A 17334-nucleotide genomic window follows, 5' to 3' on the forward strand; every position below is an offset into this window, starting at 1 on the left:
ATCTGTTCGGTGACCTTGACCTGATGGTGGTATTAAACTACATTCTAAGGAAATATACTAAGGAAATTGGTTGTTTGAAACAATTAATGGCCTGAAAGAGCAGCTTGCAGCCTAAGGGAAAACTTAAAACCAAAGACTTAGCAAGTTAATCATTAACAGTAGTAATGTTTTGTTTTCAACAGTTTATTATAAGAAAAACAGTGTTTTAATGTCATATCTGAGAATTGTTATTCAAGCTTTAGAAATTTCTTCTGGTTAGGCTTGGGATGGTTTGCACATACAGAATACAGAATAAACTTATGCGTGAATACAAGACTTAGTTCCCCTGGGGGAGACACATGACCCCATAAGATTTTTAATGAACGCAGAAGTTGGCCATCTATGACCCATTTCAGAGCAGCTTCTAAGCATACAATTAAAGCAATGCACATGCTTATGTTTCCTTGACGTCAATGGGCCTTCAGCAGGGCTTAAGAGGTGTCCTGATTAGCAAAGCTTCCATCACCTCCTGCTTCTGCTTATTTAAAACTGGACTTTAATAGGAGTCCTTAAAGCCTCGGTGCCATTTCAGCTGGTGGTATTGTTCCACTCTATCAGATATACACACAGTAGAATAAAAGCGCATTGAGAAGTCTCATTCAGAATCTGAGCTATCTGGAGTATTTACTGCAAGGTTCTGTACAGGTTTCACACCATCTTCTACACAGGGAGCTTGGTTTTGGGATGTACACAAATGTACACACATTCTTCTGCATGGAGAGAGGCAGCAGGGAAGAATTTTCCATTCATTGAATTAGATGTAGTCCTGCTGTGTGAGTAGGGAGACAAGAGGTAGCCAGCAAGCAAGCACAGTTCTGTTCTGATGAGCATAATGTTAGAACAAGTTCTTTGCTCTTGGCATCAAATTAGAGATGGTACTGATGGAAGTGATGCTAAAGATCGAGTCCAGTTGGCTGTTTAGCAAGAAGAGATCTGCTTGCTAAGATCTGTGCATTGACTGCTTGCTGAAATCTGCCAGTTCATGTGAGAACAAAAGAAGAAAGGTCAGGGTTTGGAAGTGCCAAAGTGAAGGGTGCAACAGCTGTTGAGAGACGTGGTTTCTACCCAAAGGGATTTTCTCTTGTGCAGCCTTTGCAAGTGCTGCTGTGCCAGGCTCTGCCAGAGACAAGACAAACTCTGCAGGCACCTCATTCATATGCTCCATTCTGCTATATTTTCATTTCTGCTTCTTTACTATTTGTAATGACTTGCACACTTGATTTTCTTGTACCAAAGCCACTCTTCATTCCTCACAATAAAGTAGAAATGCTGTCTGTCTGCTGTTCTTCTCATGCCTTTCATTCACTCGACTCCCTCTCCAAGCGCCCTCACACAAGCCTGTGTCCTTCTGCCAGTAATGGGCTGGTTTGGCTTGATGAAACATCCCAGTGTCTCATATTAACAAAAATATTGTTTATACACACATCTTTAATTGTTTATTCTTTAGCTGCTTTATTTGGCAGCTTTGCAGGAGTAAGCCCTACTTTCCTGATGGTAAATTTGGGGTTATGTCCCTTAAGAGAATTTAATTTGGGAATATAAAGGACTATAAAGAAGCGTATTCACTGGAGACTGAGTTGTTTCACCCACTTAGTTATTAATGAAAGGAATTATGCCTTGTCAGAAAATAATAGTAACATGCTCTACTAATTCCTGTATAAAGTTTGTTTTATTTGGCAAATTATATCAGTTCTTTTCCATTAGATAGCAGTACTCTGAGGGGTAGGGAGAATAACCATGAAGCTGAAGGGTGTTCCAAAAATAACAACACTATTCTCTGCTGCATTTAGGCAATATTTAGCTAAAACAGGGGTTTGCATCCTGTTCTTTTCCAGGCAAGAAAGCAGTTATTCTGGTCTTGCTGATGTTGAGATAATGCCCGTAACACTGCATTTAATGGCTAAAGGTGGACATACGCTTCATGTATTTCTCTGATCTCCGGGTCTCTACAGAGTAACAAGAAGATAGCCAATAATTATAACAACAGAAATGAAAGCTCTTTGGAGGAGTAAATGTGATCCCATACAATTTTCAGCTTTATGGAAGTCTGACATAGTTTGTGCTAAGTAGGTTCCTGTCTTTGGGATTCTCTCTATAATCAGAACAACCTGACAGTGTAAGAGAATGAGGGAAGGTACAGGAAAATTACCTGGAGCGTGTTTGTAACTGTCCGACAGAGAAAGCAAATCAGAAGATATTCTCTAGCCCCAGGCTCAGAGACATGAAATGCATTTTTTTTCTTGCTATATTGTGTTGCCCTGATTTGTCTGCAGAAGCAAAAAAAGTTTCTGCTGCATTGTTTGTTTATCAGCAGCAGCTGTCTGTGTTGATGACTTCAGATGTGTCTGGGTTTTAACTGCCATGTCTCAGCTCCTCCTCACAAATCAGACCATCAGCTCATTATTGCTGCTGTGTGTGGTGGTGTTGGTAGCATTTGTTTGTTTTAATGTGTTCCAGTCATTTCTGGGAACAGATGTCTTTCATCGTTAGAGTGCCTTACTTTGAAAATAAATAAGGGAAGCATTCATCGCAATACATATAATCAACCTCCTGGATAAATTTCCTAAGTATCAACAGAAGAACTCAGCTTACAAATGCTGAGAGGTTTTCAGGTTTGCTCTTATTTTTGAATGCATTTATTCCTTTGTCACATAAAGGATGGAATGGTTTCTCCCTCTGAGATGTGTAAGTCATTACAATCTGTGTGGCTGGCTCTTGATCCCCTTCTCTTTTTCTTATATATTATGGCAAACATTTGAGAACAGAAGGTGGCATGTTTAACTTCAGGATGACCTATTCCTTAAAGCAAAACAAAAAAAAGCCAAAACAAAAATGCAGTTTTCTCATTCTGCAAATCATAGAATCATAGAATTGCTCAGGTTGGAAAAGACGTTACAGATCACCGAGCCCAACCACAACCTAACCACACTATGTAAATGTAATGTAAAAATTACTTTGTGTATGTGACCTTCATTCTTCCCAAACTTCAGAGACTGTTGGTTGAGAGATTATTCAGTAGGCGACTTATTTTTGATTACTGGATGCTTGGTACATGGTAGCATTTGTACACAAAGGCTCAGCTACTTGGAATTATTTTGCAATTTCAAATTCAGTATACTGAGGAGTCTTAGTTTCCTTGTGATGGCTAAAGGACTGGGAGCCCTTAGCTCTTCCTGGTAGGATGGATCCCCATCGAATTTAAGTTATTTTACAGAGTGTTTCTTTGTGGTTAGGGGATATTTTATCCACTTTACTATTGTCCTAGTAATATAGATTTAGGACAGTGGGGGACAAGGTTCCCTGTTATATATAAACACTCTGTAATGGTAGCCAGGAACACTGCTGAATCTCAGAACACATAAAACATGCAGTCATTTCTCTTTCTCGTGTAGTTTCTCATATGGCCTTTGATGCAGGTATCCTAAGTCTATCTTAGTTCACGGACATGAGACCAAAGAAGTGACGTTCAGGAGAAGGAAGCCAGAGTAACCCAAGGAAATTGAAGTACATATATATATTTTTTGTGTTGTTTTGTCTAAGTTCCTAGTTGGGGGGCATTCCCTGGAGGGCTCCCTGCTCTACAGCAGCAGGAGAAAGTCTTTGGAAACAGCATCTGGGATTTTCATTACTTCTGCTTTTCCTGTATAATTCTGATTTGGGTGTTGAACCTCTTCTTGTGGTCACAGCAAAGGTCAGATTGATTTTAGTCAAAAGAGAAGCAGAATCAAAATGAGCATTGTGAAAATAATAATTATTATTAATAATAAAACAACGCAGAGTAAATTGGAAATCTCTTTTTCCAATTATTTTTAAAAAGTTCATTTTTTAAAAATTTCCAAAATGTGTTTAGAGTAACAGAGAGAGCAGGGAAAGCTGAAGGTGAAATATTCATTGAAGGGGGACAGCTGGGAAAATGCTTAACCTTTTTATCATCGTTCTTTGCCACTTTCTTAGCTGCCTGAGCAATGAGTTACTGCAGGGCAATAGCACTACTAACAGAACTGTGATAATCTGAGTAAGAAAGACATTTCTGGCGTACTTTAAATGTTTAAATAGATCTTATAACCACAAAAGAGGAAAGATTATTTTCAGTATTTTAAAAGGAAAGTTAATGCAAAAAGTGACAGGTTGGAGATTTGCTTAAGTGCTGCGGTACAGAAGTGGAAATTGCATTTAAATAATACACTGAAAATACACTGGGGAAAAAAAAAGTCAGTGTAGCAGAAAGGCACTTGTTCAAGAGAGGAAATGGGCAAGTTACTCTTTAACTGAATGAAGAATCTGAATGAAGAACTTCAATAAAGTGTGCAGAAAAGCAGGGACCTACAGTGGAAACAATAGGAGAGAATGGTTATTATTTGGTAATTTTCAAGAGGGCAAATGAAGTTGTTCAAACACTACACTGAGCTTCTTAACAGAAGTATTTTATCTCCTGAAAAGTGTCTGTCAAATATAAACTGCTTATTATTATTTCTCTGTGTATATTATGATATATGGGTTTATTTCATTTTTCTTGTGATACCTGTGTGGATTCTTCTTAGAAAACTCCACTTGTGTCACTGAAGCCCTTGCCCTCTCCAGGTATATTAACTCCAGCACAGTGAGTATCTGAGCTGCTCCATACTGTCAAAGTTAGAAAGTTATTAATAAAAATACATTTTTTTTTACATTGTGCAGAGGTCTTGCAAGTCTCACTGCACACAAAATGCTTGCAAGAGCAGAATAACCACTGAGTTCTGCAAATACTTCCTCCCATGTGTACTGCCATTTGCTTTATTTGAACAACTTCCATGAATAAAGATGTGTTGGCAAGAACATGACTGTTAAGGGTGGGACATGATCAAGTCCCTGAATGCCCTATATTCATGTTCTGGTTCTCGCTGTGATGAACAGAGCACAGCCCCATTACGTGTTCCTCTGCTCTTCTCTGATGTGGCCTTCCAAACTCTTAGATATTTTGCTTTGGGTATTGTGAACCACTCTAATGTAAAGTAGTGGGGTCGACTTCTTGTGAATGCCTCTAATTCAGTTTTTTTCAGATCACAGTCTTCCTTAGTTGCTGATTTTTAGGTTACATTCAAACAGAACTGTATTTCTTCCTGCTTACACTGTCTTTTTCAATTTCTTTCAGTGAATGTAAGATGTGACAGGACCACTTAAGGATGACAGCAAACAGTAGGAAACCTACACAAATTAATTGCATCCGCCTTTCGTACAGCAGAAGTCAATGAGATTCCCACAGTGGAGTCATTTGTCAAGGGGCAGAGTTAGAGGGAAAGTCTCAGTAAAAGAATCTCAGGACAGGTTGATAACACAAATGTAAGAGCAGCTCAAGTAAAAAAATGCTCAACCGCTGGTTTTGTTGTATGCAGCCTATCATTGAATTCAATATCGCTGGAAGCCCAGAACTGATACGCAACCAATTTTTTTCAGAGATGGTTGCAGAGCAGTCCTGAGGCTTCTAGAGCAATGCTTACCCCTTGCTAGGCAATATTAAAATAGAGCTGTTAATGTGCTGTGATAACATTTCTTTTTCAAGAGGAAATTGTACCTCATAAATCTACTTAGAAGATGTTTGCCATCATTTAGGTGAAGGTGTTCCGATCTGATAAACTGGGATTTTTGGAAAAGAAGGCAAAATATCTCCAATCCTCTCATGAATTAATAAATGGTTAAAAGAGACTGGGGAGGAAAGGTAGGAATTATGTGTTCACTTTTCATAACCGAGAGCAATAACCAGTGGAATCTCTTGCTGGAAGCAGTGCTATCTTTTATATGCATAAATGAACAGGAAAATAAAAGATTGAATAGTGAGGAGCCAGCTTTGTAGCTAGCAGAATTATTCCATCTAGCTGCAACTGCAGAGCATATGCACAGCCACAGATTCTAAGCTGGCATTACTTGTTAGGAAGGAGAGCTGGTCATCTTATGGATAGCTCAACAGTATGCAAAAGGCAACTAAGTAGTTAAAAATAATTACGAGGGAAATAGAACACAAGCAAACCCATTGTTACTTTGTGAACTCACAGCCCATGTTTTGAATGATGTGTGTCATTCTACTCACCCATCTTATGAACAACACACAGAAAATAAAAAATGTAAGTGAAAGAAATGGCGCGCCTCAAGGAAAAAAAAACCGAAATCAACAGAGTTCGGAAAAGAGATGAGTAATAGATATCTGTAAGTAACTGACAGTTTGGAAAATGCCTACAGGAAATTACTCGCAGTTACTTAGAGCACAAAGGTTCAGCTGCATCCAGTATGATGGGCAACCCTGTGGACAAACAAACAAAATAATGTAACTTTTCTGTTGGCTCAAACTGTGGAATTGGAATTTGTAGTCACAAGAATGTACAGAGATTGAGGGTATTCCTTCAAAATGATTAATCAGAGGCAGCAAGTTATGTCCAAAAGCAGTTACTGAAAAGTCGTGGTCCTGGTGCTACCCAAGGGGAGGAATTTTCAGTCTGGTGCTGCTGCCAGAGAGAGGAGCGTATTACATGACTTCAGGTTTCTGCAGGTGATCATTGATGGAGACAAGCTATGGGGAAGAAAGAAGGTGGGCAATTACAGCCAGAACATCAGATCTTTAGAGTAATGAACTCCATACCACTTAGATGTAAGCTGCTGATCAAGTTATTTTTTTTTCTTTTGGTCTGCTGCTTCTTTTTTATGACTGATTTTTGTTTAGACTCAGGCAGCTTTGTTGACTTCTATGGTATAAATAGTACTCTGGGGTATACTTTAATCCCAAGTTCGGTCCTGTATTAATGTCTTAAAAATGAATGCTCTTAAGTGCTTCTAGTATAAATATGATCAGCCTTAGTTGTATAATTATTGTACTTTGTTGGCAAGTCATGTGATTTTCCTGTTTTGTTGCAGAGAAGCTGCTAATACCATAAAGGATTTTTAAATAATGCAAAACTACCTTGAAATGTCAACTGCTGTGAGATTACTTCAACTGATCTGGTTGTTCACAAACCAGCTATCAGGAGCATTGTGCTGGCCCTTCAACTGGCACTGATTTGAAGGAAATCCAAGTGCCATGTCACTTTGTGGCAGATATGGCTGTTCTGCAGCTCAGGGTGTAATGTGAAGCACAGCAGTTGTGTGTGCAGGGAGGGGATGAAAGAGACAGAGCCAGTCCCTTCACAGGGCTGATGTGTGGTGTGAAAACCTCAGACAGCGGGCCTGAGCCCATCAGGAAAGGTATGGAGTGGATATTTGGAGAAACTTGTTCCCCTCGAGGGCAGGCTGGCAGCAGCAGGGGTGGCCCTGAGATGCCGTGCTGCTTCCATCCTTGGAGGTTTCCAAGTCCTGACTTGATCAAGCCCTGGGAAGCCTGGCCTGAATACAGAGCTTCCCCAGCTTTGAGCTGGATGTTGGACCAGAATCCTCCTGAGATCTCTTTCCAGCCTGAGTTATCCTGCAATCCTACCATTTTATGAGGTCAGACATTACAGATATAACAGCAGACAATTACAGAGACTAACTGCTTCCTAAATATGAAGGTTTCACCCAACATGCTGTACTTCAAGCTCTCAGAAGATATTTCGGGATTTCAGCATTGTGTCTAAGACCTGCTGTTATTTCAGCCCTTCATGTTTGTTTCCCTAACTGCCTTGGGTGACTCGGCTACAGCCTGAGCAAACCACCATGTAGGTGGAAGAAAGGACAGAAAGCAGGGCTCTGCCAAAGCACTGGGCACCTGAGCAGAATTCACTCTGAGTGCAAATTTTCCTCATTCGCAGTGGAAAGTCTGCCAGAATGATTAGTTATTTTTTAAGTGTTGAGGAGGGATGTTTGCGTGTGGATATGGGGGACTGAGTGCAGAGCAATGAAGAAATTTCAGTTTTCCACTGTGACAACGTGTCTGATAAATTGCCTCAGACGAGTCAAGTGGAAACCTGGAGTGCATGCCTTCTGCAGAATGTCTGTGATAAGAGGCACTGGGATGGCAGCTTCTAGCTGAGTCCAGTTTTAGCCAGGGATCCAACTCTTCAGATTATGCAACTGATAAGCAAATGGCTATTTATCATTACAGGCAATCATAAAAACAAGAGTTACATTTCCCCCTTTCTCCCCTTTGGTGTTATATAACACCTTTTGGTGTTATATATAACGGATGAAACTATTTTTACCACAGAAAAGAGACATTTTGTCTCTGCATGAGCAAGCGTTTGTCACAGAAGTCCTGGGGAGGTGGAACTCGAGGTAGTCCTTCAATAGCTGCAGTTTGTAGACCTAACCAAAGAGTGATTTTTACTTTTTTTTTTTTTCCTGATGCACTGTGAGGTGTTTGTGACTAAAAGAAAATTCCAGGTTTGTGTTAAGCATCTGACAAAATATCCCTTTTTGTTTCCTTAGATGATTGTTTGTCCTGATATGACCAGTCTTGCTTTTCGGTGGTTTTGCCTACAGTTTTGTCTGAGCCTTGACGCTCAAGAGCAGCACACTTAAAATGCCCTCTGTAATTTGTCATAGCTTCCCTTACAAGTCTGCTTTAGAAAAGACCTTTGTCTGCTTGGTACTTCACAATGCCATTCCCACACCCTCTAATTGCCTCACTGCAGCTCATGGCTTGTTTCCACTGTGGGCCACGCCAAGGGCTGATTTGCCACCGTCATAGGCAGAAGCAGAGAAGGTGGCGCTGGATCTGAAGGCTTTGGCCAAACACCTCCCTCCTCCCAGAGACAGAGACGAGTCAGGCCGGGGAGGGCAGGACCTTGTGGGGTGTCCTAGAATGAACGGCAGCACCGGCAGGTAGTTGTTAGTGGGCTGAAGTAGTCTGAAACAACAAAATAAAAACCAACAGTACCCTTCACATGAAAGAGAGTGGAAGGAGGTTTCCTAACCCAGTTAATTCAGACATTGTTTGGCCAGGCACCCACAAAAGATTACAAGGACGTAGTGGGGTGAGTAATGGGCTACCGCGTAGGGGGTAGAGCAAGGGAGCAGGGAGGGCATCTGCTCAGCTGGTTTGGTCACAGGAAAAAAAAATGACAAACTCTACCCATAATTTTTCTTGAAGAAATGGGATGAAGACCAAAAATAACTTTCATAATATTATGAGAAATAACAGGAACAGTCAAAATGTAAATGAAAGCTTTTCATTTCTTCTGTCAGAAGAAGCAGAGGAATTTTTTCTCCCCTCATTAGTCAGCGCCTTATCAAGAGTCTGTGTTGCTTCCTTGGGCAGGGAAAAATCAGTGTTGCTACTGAGAACTAAATGGGGGATTTTCAATGGAAATACTGGAGTTCCCCATTTGTTGCTGATATCCAGAACCATACCCTGGCAGTAACATTTTGCATATATTTAAAATGTGAGATTGGAGATGAAATGTGGGCTTGGCACAGCTGTGGGACAGGTAATGAAGCCTGTGGGCAGCATGTGGCTTCAGAAGCTTGTGCATAAGCAGAGCGAAACCATGCCAGGGTGGAGATGTTGGGGAGCAAGTCAGGTCCTTGGGAACAAGACTGTTGGCTCATCCCAACACGGTGGGTGCTGATGGTGACCTCTGAGATGAACACAGCTTCTGGGAACGCTGCCTCTCCAGCGCTCTGCAGGATGTGGTATGTTTCTTCAGCAATTCAAAATAAAATTTGGACAAGTAGATAAGAGGAAAGCTGGTCATACCCTCAGCCTTGCCAGCAGGGAAGAGGGAAGAAAGTAACAGGTTTCTTAAGAGCAATCATATTCATGCCATCTATCATTTCTACGTCTTAAAACTGTTACTGAGCTCTACTGACACATTCTGAAGTGTCCTTTCCTATCAAAAGATTGACGGAGGGTGATCTTCAGAGAGCAGTTGACTCGGGAGTCAAAAGTACCCAAATAATGACACTATAGTGGGTTTGCTGTCTTTTTCTGGTTAATATTCCCTCAAATATGCACAATGAAGAAATGGGTGAAGAGGCTGTCCACATCAAATAAGTGCTTTCTGAGCTGGCAGTCCTGGGGCTGCTTTCCAAACACAACCTTGCCCTTTTTTGTGACAGTGCCCACAGGACAGCACTTTCCTACCATGCCTTTTTTTCCTTACAAGATGAGACAGAAAACGAAGTTAAAAGTAATGGTCAGAGTTGCTCAGCTCTTGCAGTGCATCATAGCAGAAGACTACTAAGATTATGGAGAAAATGAGGTTTCTGCCTGGCATTGCTTTGCAGGGACGAGAGGCTCATTTTCCCCTAATTGTGGCTACCAGCTTACCACACTTCTAGGAACCTTGTTAATAGGATCTGAATGCTGCCTACTTACCTCTCACTTGTGGAAGCCTACCCTTTGGTTTTCTGCACTTTGAATAATTCAAGGCATTTTTCTCCTTAATCCACTCTCGTTCTTTTGGTACCTAAGGAAGAACAAGCTTTATGTGGTACGCAGAGGCCAGTGCTGGGTGAGCTGCAGGTGAAGCCCGGCAGGTTCTCCTGCTGACCCACAATGGAGTTCACAAACCCAAGTAGGCATTTTTTTTTTAATCTCATGATAATGATGCAGCAAATATTTGTTTACAAATATATGTTAATATGCTTCAAAATACATCATTTTAAAATACTTTAAAGAAAAACAGAACAAATGTGGAAGAGGTATTTAAAGACATTCTACATCTTTGCAGAAATGACAGAATTAATGAAAACCAGTGCTTTCCCATTAAAACCAGCCCAAAGCAGCCAGCTGCCTCCATGAAGTTCTTCCTCCCCCTTCCTCCAGGAAAGACCACTGCACACACCCAAAACGTAGAGATCTGAGACAGATCTGCACCACATGAGGTGTAGTTTGGATAAGGCACGACCGGGGTGTATTTCAGAGTCAAATCTTTTAACAGTACTGAAGCGTGAGGAGCTGCAGTCTGAGACGAGCAGCAAGAGGAGGGACTCCACGTGTGTGCGAGCCGCTTCGTCCTGGCGGCAGTAAACCCGGGCTCCACAGCAGAGACGGAGGCCGGAGATTTCAGGATGCCCCGCCACGCAGCCGGCAGGCCCGGATGCAGCCTGGCACGGAGCCACGCGGGCCGACCGCAGCCCGGCGCGCCATCCCCAGCTGCCGGTGCGGGCGGTACGGGCGGTCCGCACGGCTCCAACGCGCCCAAGCTCCCGCAGACCGCGGCCCCGCGCGTCGCGCAGCCCCGGCGCTCGGCTCGCCTCCTTAAGAGCGGCGGTCAGCTGACGGCTGGCGCCTCCCCCGCCGCGCGGCTGCAAAGTGCCGAATGCCCGCAACGCGGAGCGCGACGGCACCCGGACCGGCAGGGACCGCCGAGCGCGCGGGATCTCGCGCAGCCGTAAGCGCCTCGGGCCGGGCGGGGGGCAGTGTGGGGCAGCGCGGGGCTCGGGCCGCTGTGAATCGCCGGGGAGGAGATCCCTCCCGCGATCCGAAGCCTCGGGGGGCGGCGCGGAGCTGAGCGGGGCGACCTCCGCCCGGAGCGGGGAGAGCGGCAGCACGGCGGAGCGGAAGAGGGGGACTCCGCGGGGCTGTGCGCACGCACGTGGGAGGAGGGAGAGCGGGAGCTGCGTCACGCTCGTTGCTCACGCCGCTCCGGGACGCGGGGCGGGCGCGCAGTTGTCCCGGCGCTGCCCGCGGCGACGGCTGCACCGCGCGCTGCAGCGCTGACGGCGAGTAGCGCGCCCGCTGCGCGGAGGTGCGAGCTGCTCGCGGGCAGCGCGCCCGCTGCACAGAGGCGTCGCCGCCTGCTCGTGTGCCGCCCCACCCCCTGCGGCCGGCCCGGGGCCGTGCGCTCGGCTCATCCCTCCGGGTGTGTGTGTGTGTGTGTGTGTGTGCGCGCGGCGTGAGCCGCTCATCTGCCTTGTCCGTGTACCGCCGTCTTGCCGCGGTCGTGTTTGAAGACACGTAGCAGGAGAGACGTGGAAATGCTCACTCACACCTGAATCGCGCCACTCCATCTCCTGGCGGCGGTGCTGCCCGCTGCCTGTTGAAACAGACAAAAGATGAAAGAATTCCGATGTTATTACTTCATTGAGACTGCATACTTCGCTTCTTCTGAACTTTTTTTTTCTTAGCACAGTTATCCTAAGATGCCCCTCCTGTATTTTCTCAGTGCTGTAGGCAGCTTGACCCACTGCCCTGAAACTACCACACCGAGGTTGTGCAGCCAACCTGTTTGCCTTAGGACATGTCAGTCCAGAGCACTGCGCCGGTCCTGAGCTCTGCCTGCAGCCCGGACCCTGAGCCCTGCTGCTCCCTGTGGGGCATGGCTATGTCTGCCAGGCACACAGCTCAGGGATAACGGAGATGGCTGTTGTGAAGGCACCAGTTGGTGTACGGCTGTGGAAGCAGTGTCACTGCCTGTGGGCCAACTGGAGATGGTCTTTGCTTTGGGGCTGGAGCTGCCCTTGGTGATCAGGAACTGAGCTCACGCTGAGGGCAGGTCACTGGCTAGCATGGGCTGGAGAGCATCAGGGGCAGGCTCATGTAGCAGCCGGAGAAGGATGCACGTCCTATCCTGCACATGTCCAGGCAGGCATAGGAAAGGTGTCCACACAGTACAGCAGGTACTCAGCTTGCTCCTAACCCACACAGAGCCGAATTCTACCTGCTGTCTCTTGGCTGTGGTGACTTGCTGCCAGGCCAGGCCGCTGACCCTTAGCATGGGTTGGGGCTGAGCCCACAGCTGAGAGATGGGAGAGTGTGTTCATGTTTATTGCCTACAAAACACAGTGGATTGGTCTCCTCATCCTTCAGGACGGTGTCTGAAGAAGAGAGGTGACCTTGGGGGAGCAGAAACAAAGTTGTGTCTAAGCACTTGCTTTATGCTTATGGGAAAGCCCATGTTCCTCATGGTTATTCTGAAGAGTGACAAATGTCAAAAAACACAAGCGTGTATTCCTGCAGTTTTGGTTACACTGGTGTTTAAGCTTCCAGGCAGAGACTGGGGGGCTGATCACCGGACATGCTTTTAGACTGGGTTTATGGGCTGGCCTGCTGTTATTTTGTTCTCCTCTTTCTAAATAAGAACTCCTTGTCATCTCTGGAAGGAATTTTCTCTACTTTCCTGGCCCACGGCAGCTATCATGCTATGAGGCAGTGAACTCTGTTCTGTGCTTCCTATCCCTTGGTGATATAACTTCATCTCTCTAGGCTGAAAAACAAGATTCAGAACCTGCTTTAGTAATGGAAATGAGCTCATCTGGGTTATAATAATGTGATGTAATAACAGAACGCTTTGAAAATAACTCTTTGTTTATTTATTTTCTTTCTTAAAACCGTTATTCAGACTTTCCTGAGGGCTTTCCTTTGCTTCTTACCTCAGAGAAAGGATAGGAATTTCCTGACTGTGTGGACTTCCAGTAGCCTGTGTGTCAATGTCTGGAGCAGTATTACTCAGCCCGTGGTGCAGGAATGGGTGGTGGGCTCGAGGGCACGACTGCTTTGCAAGGCAGGGGCAAACAGCAGCAAGGAGCTGTATGCCACGAATGGCCAACCTGCTGCTCTTATGTTTTTGTTGCCCTTTCTTTAATGTTTCAATAAAAATATGGAAAACAAAAAGATTTTATGACATGCGTTAGCTATATTGTGTGTTTTCTACATGGCCCAAAACAATTCATCCTTACTCAGTTGTGGGGAAAGTTGAAGTGATTAACCGACATTTGAGCTTCAGCTTGAGTTTTATGAATGAAAAGGATTGTGGTGATGCTGCAGAAGTGCTGGTTGAGTTTGGTTAGAAAGATCAATGAGTCATTCGTCTTACAGGTACTGCATTCCATGAGGTGTTTTCTATAAGAGTAAGGTTATGGTGTTGGTCAGAGTGGGAGCCCATCTGCTCGTGCTGGCATGCACTGTGATGGATATACACAGACGTAGGAGCTGATGTGTGAGTGAGATGGCCAGACTTTTCAGGTAATCCCTGGAGGAAACACATGCAATCCCAAGGTTAAATTAGTGTAATCCTACAGCAGGTATCCATGCAAGTTATGTGCCACGAGTGCCTGCTTCTCCCTGTGGGCCAAGGGCAGACGAACACTTGTGCTTGGCAGGCATTTGGAGTTAGGTGAGGGGAATCCTGTACAGACTGTGCACTGTCTGCAGGCGAGCCCTTGTTTCTCTGTTTTGATGTATAAGCTCTTTGGAATGGATGGTAGTGTTGCCACTGCTGCATACTGGGACTAAAAGCAAAGAATGTCATGCTTCTTTATCTCCTGGTTCTTTATCTCCCATCTCCAAACTAGTTGGGCAGACATTTTTAGGCTTAATTACTAAATTAAATGTTGCTCACTATTATTTTTCACCACCTTGTGATGGTGAAAGCACATTTTTTCCTTCTCTCTCTTCTTGTCTCTGTACTGCTGTAATCTCCCATCCCTGAAAGTACAGATTAATGAAGGAGAAACTTAGCTCCAGATGTGAAAGTTCAGAGCTTCACTGACTCTGAACTTGATTCTGTCGTACTTTGCGTGTTTCTGTAGTTAACTGATAATGGACCTGTCAAATTCAAGCTGATATTGATCTCATATTTTCATTAAATGATCTCAGCATAAAACACTGAAACTTATTTGTTTTCCTGTGAATAATATCTAACTGTGCTTTTATCCTTAGCAAAGATTTGAGAGAATGTGCACTTATTTTAATAAACTATCCTTATATATTTAAACACAATGATTATTAACTTTTAAATATGTGTTTGTATCTATGTAAATTAATCCTTGCATACACAGAATCACAAAATCACAGAAACACTAAGGTTGGAAAAGACCTACAAGATCATCCAGTCCAACCATCCACCTATCACCAATCGTTCTCACTAAACCATGTCCCTCAACATAACATCCAAACCTTCCCTGATTACCTTCAGGGTCTGTGACTCCACCACCTCCCTGGGCAGCCCGTTCCACTGCCTGACCACTCTTTCAGAAAAGCAGTATTTTCTAACATGCCCTGGTGCAGCTTGAAGCCATTTCCCTCTAGTTCTGTCACTGTTACACGAGAGAAGAGGCTGACCCCCAGCTCACTGCAACCTCCCTTCAGGTGGTTACAGAGAGCAATAAGGTCTCCCCTGAGCCTCCTCTTCTCCGGACTGAACACTCCCAGCTCCTTCAGCTGCTCCTCATAAGGCCTGTGCTCCAGACACCTCACAGCTTTGTCGCCCTTCTCTGAACCCGCTCCAGGGCCTCAATGTCTTTATTGCAGCAAGGGGCCCAAAACTGGATACAGTACTCGAGGTGCAGCCTCACCAGAGCTGAGTACAGGGGCACAATCACTGCCCTGTTCCTGCTGGCAACACCATTTCTGGTGCAAAACTTTACAGTCATTGTGTGTATACATATTTGTATGCACACACGCAGACACAGATCTTAAGATAGTGCATTTATTTAAGAAGTACCATCACGGCCCTCAGAAGATTGCATTCTGGAAGATGCGCATGGCAGACAAGACTAAGAAGTGAGATACTGCACTAATGGAGATAGGGTCAGAAGGGTGGTGGATGCAGTTGTGTGGGCTGTGCCGTTCCTCTTGGCTAACTGAATTTGCCAGGCTGTTAAACAGAAAGATCTGGTTTTTGGAAAGCCTGGTGGGGTGGTTTTGTTTTGTTTGTTTTGAGTGTATTCTATGGCCGTGTGCGTCTCCAGGATGTAGATTGTAAATGGGACTTAACTACTAGAACTATATTTCTCATTCATTTAACTTAGTGTGTTGTCAGTTATGCAGTAAAAACAAATGCCCTCGAGTAGAATGTTTGGCTTGGGCTTTAACTTTGGTGGGAAAGCAAACAACACTCCTGTGTGACTTCTGCCAGACATGGAGAAACTCTCGCCATGGCTGGAGCCATTGTTTTGCATGCTCTGTTAGAGACATTGTGCTGCTGGCCTCAGCATGCAAAAGGGTATGCAGAATCAGCAGCTGCTGTGTAATGTTGCCATCCTGTTGGAAAAAAACACCTGGAAGCTATGGTATTTCTGGGGGAAAGTGACTCTACAGACCTTTGGAATGCTACTAATTAGAACACTTTTGGCTGGTATTCCTGTGTGCCATATCTTAAAAACAGTCCACAATAGAGAATGTGGCACATAACTTGCGTGGATACCTGCTGTAGGATTACACTAATTTAACCCGGGGACTGCATGTATTTCTTCCAGGGATTACCTGAAAAGTCTGGCCATCTCACTCACCACCATTTTGATGCATTTCTGTTCTTAAAAGTTTCATGGATATGGATGCCCATGTAAATGAACATCTGGAATAGCAATGGTATTGGACTTGGACAACTGCTGTATAATATGAAGCCAGCCATTCTCATTCTGTTTTGTTTGGATTCTTTCTCCTTGTAATCAAAGAGAATCAATGAGTTTCTAACCATTAGGCTAAAAGCACTTCCCCTTTATCTTTTGATAAAGGCCATCTCGTTGTGTGAAGAAATGCTTTTTCCTCACATAAGCAACCTGCACCTGCAGCTATGAATCAAGGGCAGCACTGGTGAAAAACTTGGAGACAAATGAGAATAACTTGTACAGCATCTAAGAGTGGAGGATTCAAGGAAGCAAACCTTCACTTTACTCACCCCTGGGTTATTTATATGGGTTTGTGCAGTGTCTTCACAGAGGATGCTTGCAGACTTGCTTTGTTTCTTTTTTTTTTTTTTACCAGGCTGTGCAGCGTTTCTCTGGGCAGCTGGTGTTGTGTGTGCGCTGGCTGGACTGAAAGGAGAGCTGGAAAGTTATTTTCTAATGGCAGGCATCTGCCCATCCCTTGTATTTCTGGTGTTTTCCATTTTGAAATGCACATGCTCACACAGACCTTCTTGGTAAGAGGCCGATTGCATTTGGCTGGGACATACTGCCACAATAATTTTGTTTTTCATACTTGGATTCTTTTTGGTCCAAGCATTCCAGATTTATGAGCTTAATGAGATCTTCAACTCTCCTTGGCTGAATGAGCATAGATTTCATTATTATAAGGAAATTTTTGTAATACAAAATCAAAGTAACTTCATTCTGGTTAAAGTCAAGTAGTGTTACACTAATGTGTGGCTTTCTCATTTTGTTGTTTTTTGTTGTGTTACTGAGATTCTTTTGTGACTTAGAAATTGAAATGTTGGAAAGTGTGAAAAAAATGTTTGATATGGCTGAAGTAAAGGAAAACAGGTTTTGTTGCTTGCAAAACTTACTTCACATTTACTGTGGGGCAGAAAAGGAGGCTGAGATGAACCAAACTTGGCTTTTCCTTTCAGTTCCTTCTCTTTAAAATGGTGCATAGGTGTGTCTGTGGTCAGCTGTGGCACAGAGAGATGTTTCTGAAGGAAGCTGAGGAGAACTTTGGCTGCCAGTTTGGTGTGGGGGGATGAGGGCAGT

The 17334-nt window shown here is 44.1% G+C and overlaps 1 protein-coding gene across 5 annotated transcripts in view; it reads left to right on the forward strand.

Annotated features, from left to right (window-relative positions):
* PLA2G4A (phospholipase A2 group IVA) overlaps nucleotides 1–17334 on the forward strand; it is a 109339-nt gene that overhangs the window by 21931 nt on the left and 70074 nt on the right. For 3 of the 5 annotated variants that reach the window (XM_085231120.1, XM_085231118.1, XM_085231122.1), the window contains exon 1: nucleotides 11043–11315. The exons of 1 other annotated variant lie outside the window; for it this stretch is intronic. Coding sequence is in view for 1 of the 4 variants with exons in the window: in XM_085231117.1 (XP_085087243.1) it covers nucleotides 11244–11315 (72 nt within the window). In the remaining 3 variants the exon portion in view is untranslated. Of the gene's footprint in view, nucleotides 1–11041; nucleotides 11316–17334 lie in introns of those variants that run through there. One more of the 5 variants, XM_085231117.1, reaches the window with a different exon arrangement.

Source organism: Meleagris gallopavo, chromosome 10, assembly GCF_905368555.1.
Source record: "Meleagris gallopavo chromosome 10, MGAL_WU_HG_1.1, whole genome shotgun sequence".
In the NCBI taxonomy this organism is placed as follows: Eukaryota; Metazoa; Chordata; class Aves; order Galliformes; family Phasianidae; genus Meleagris; species Meleagris gallopavo.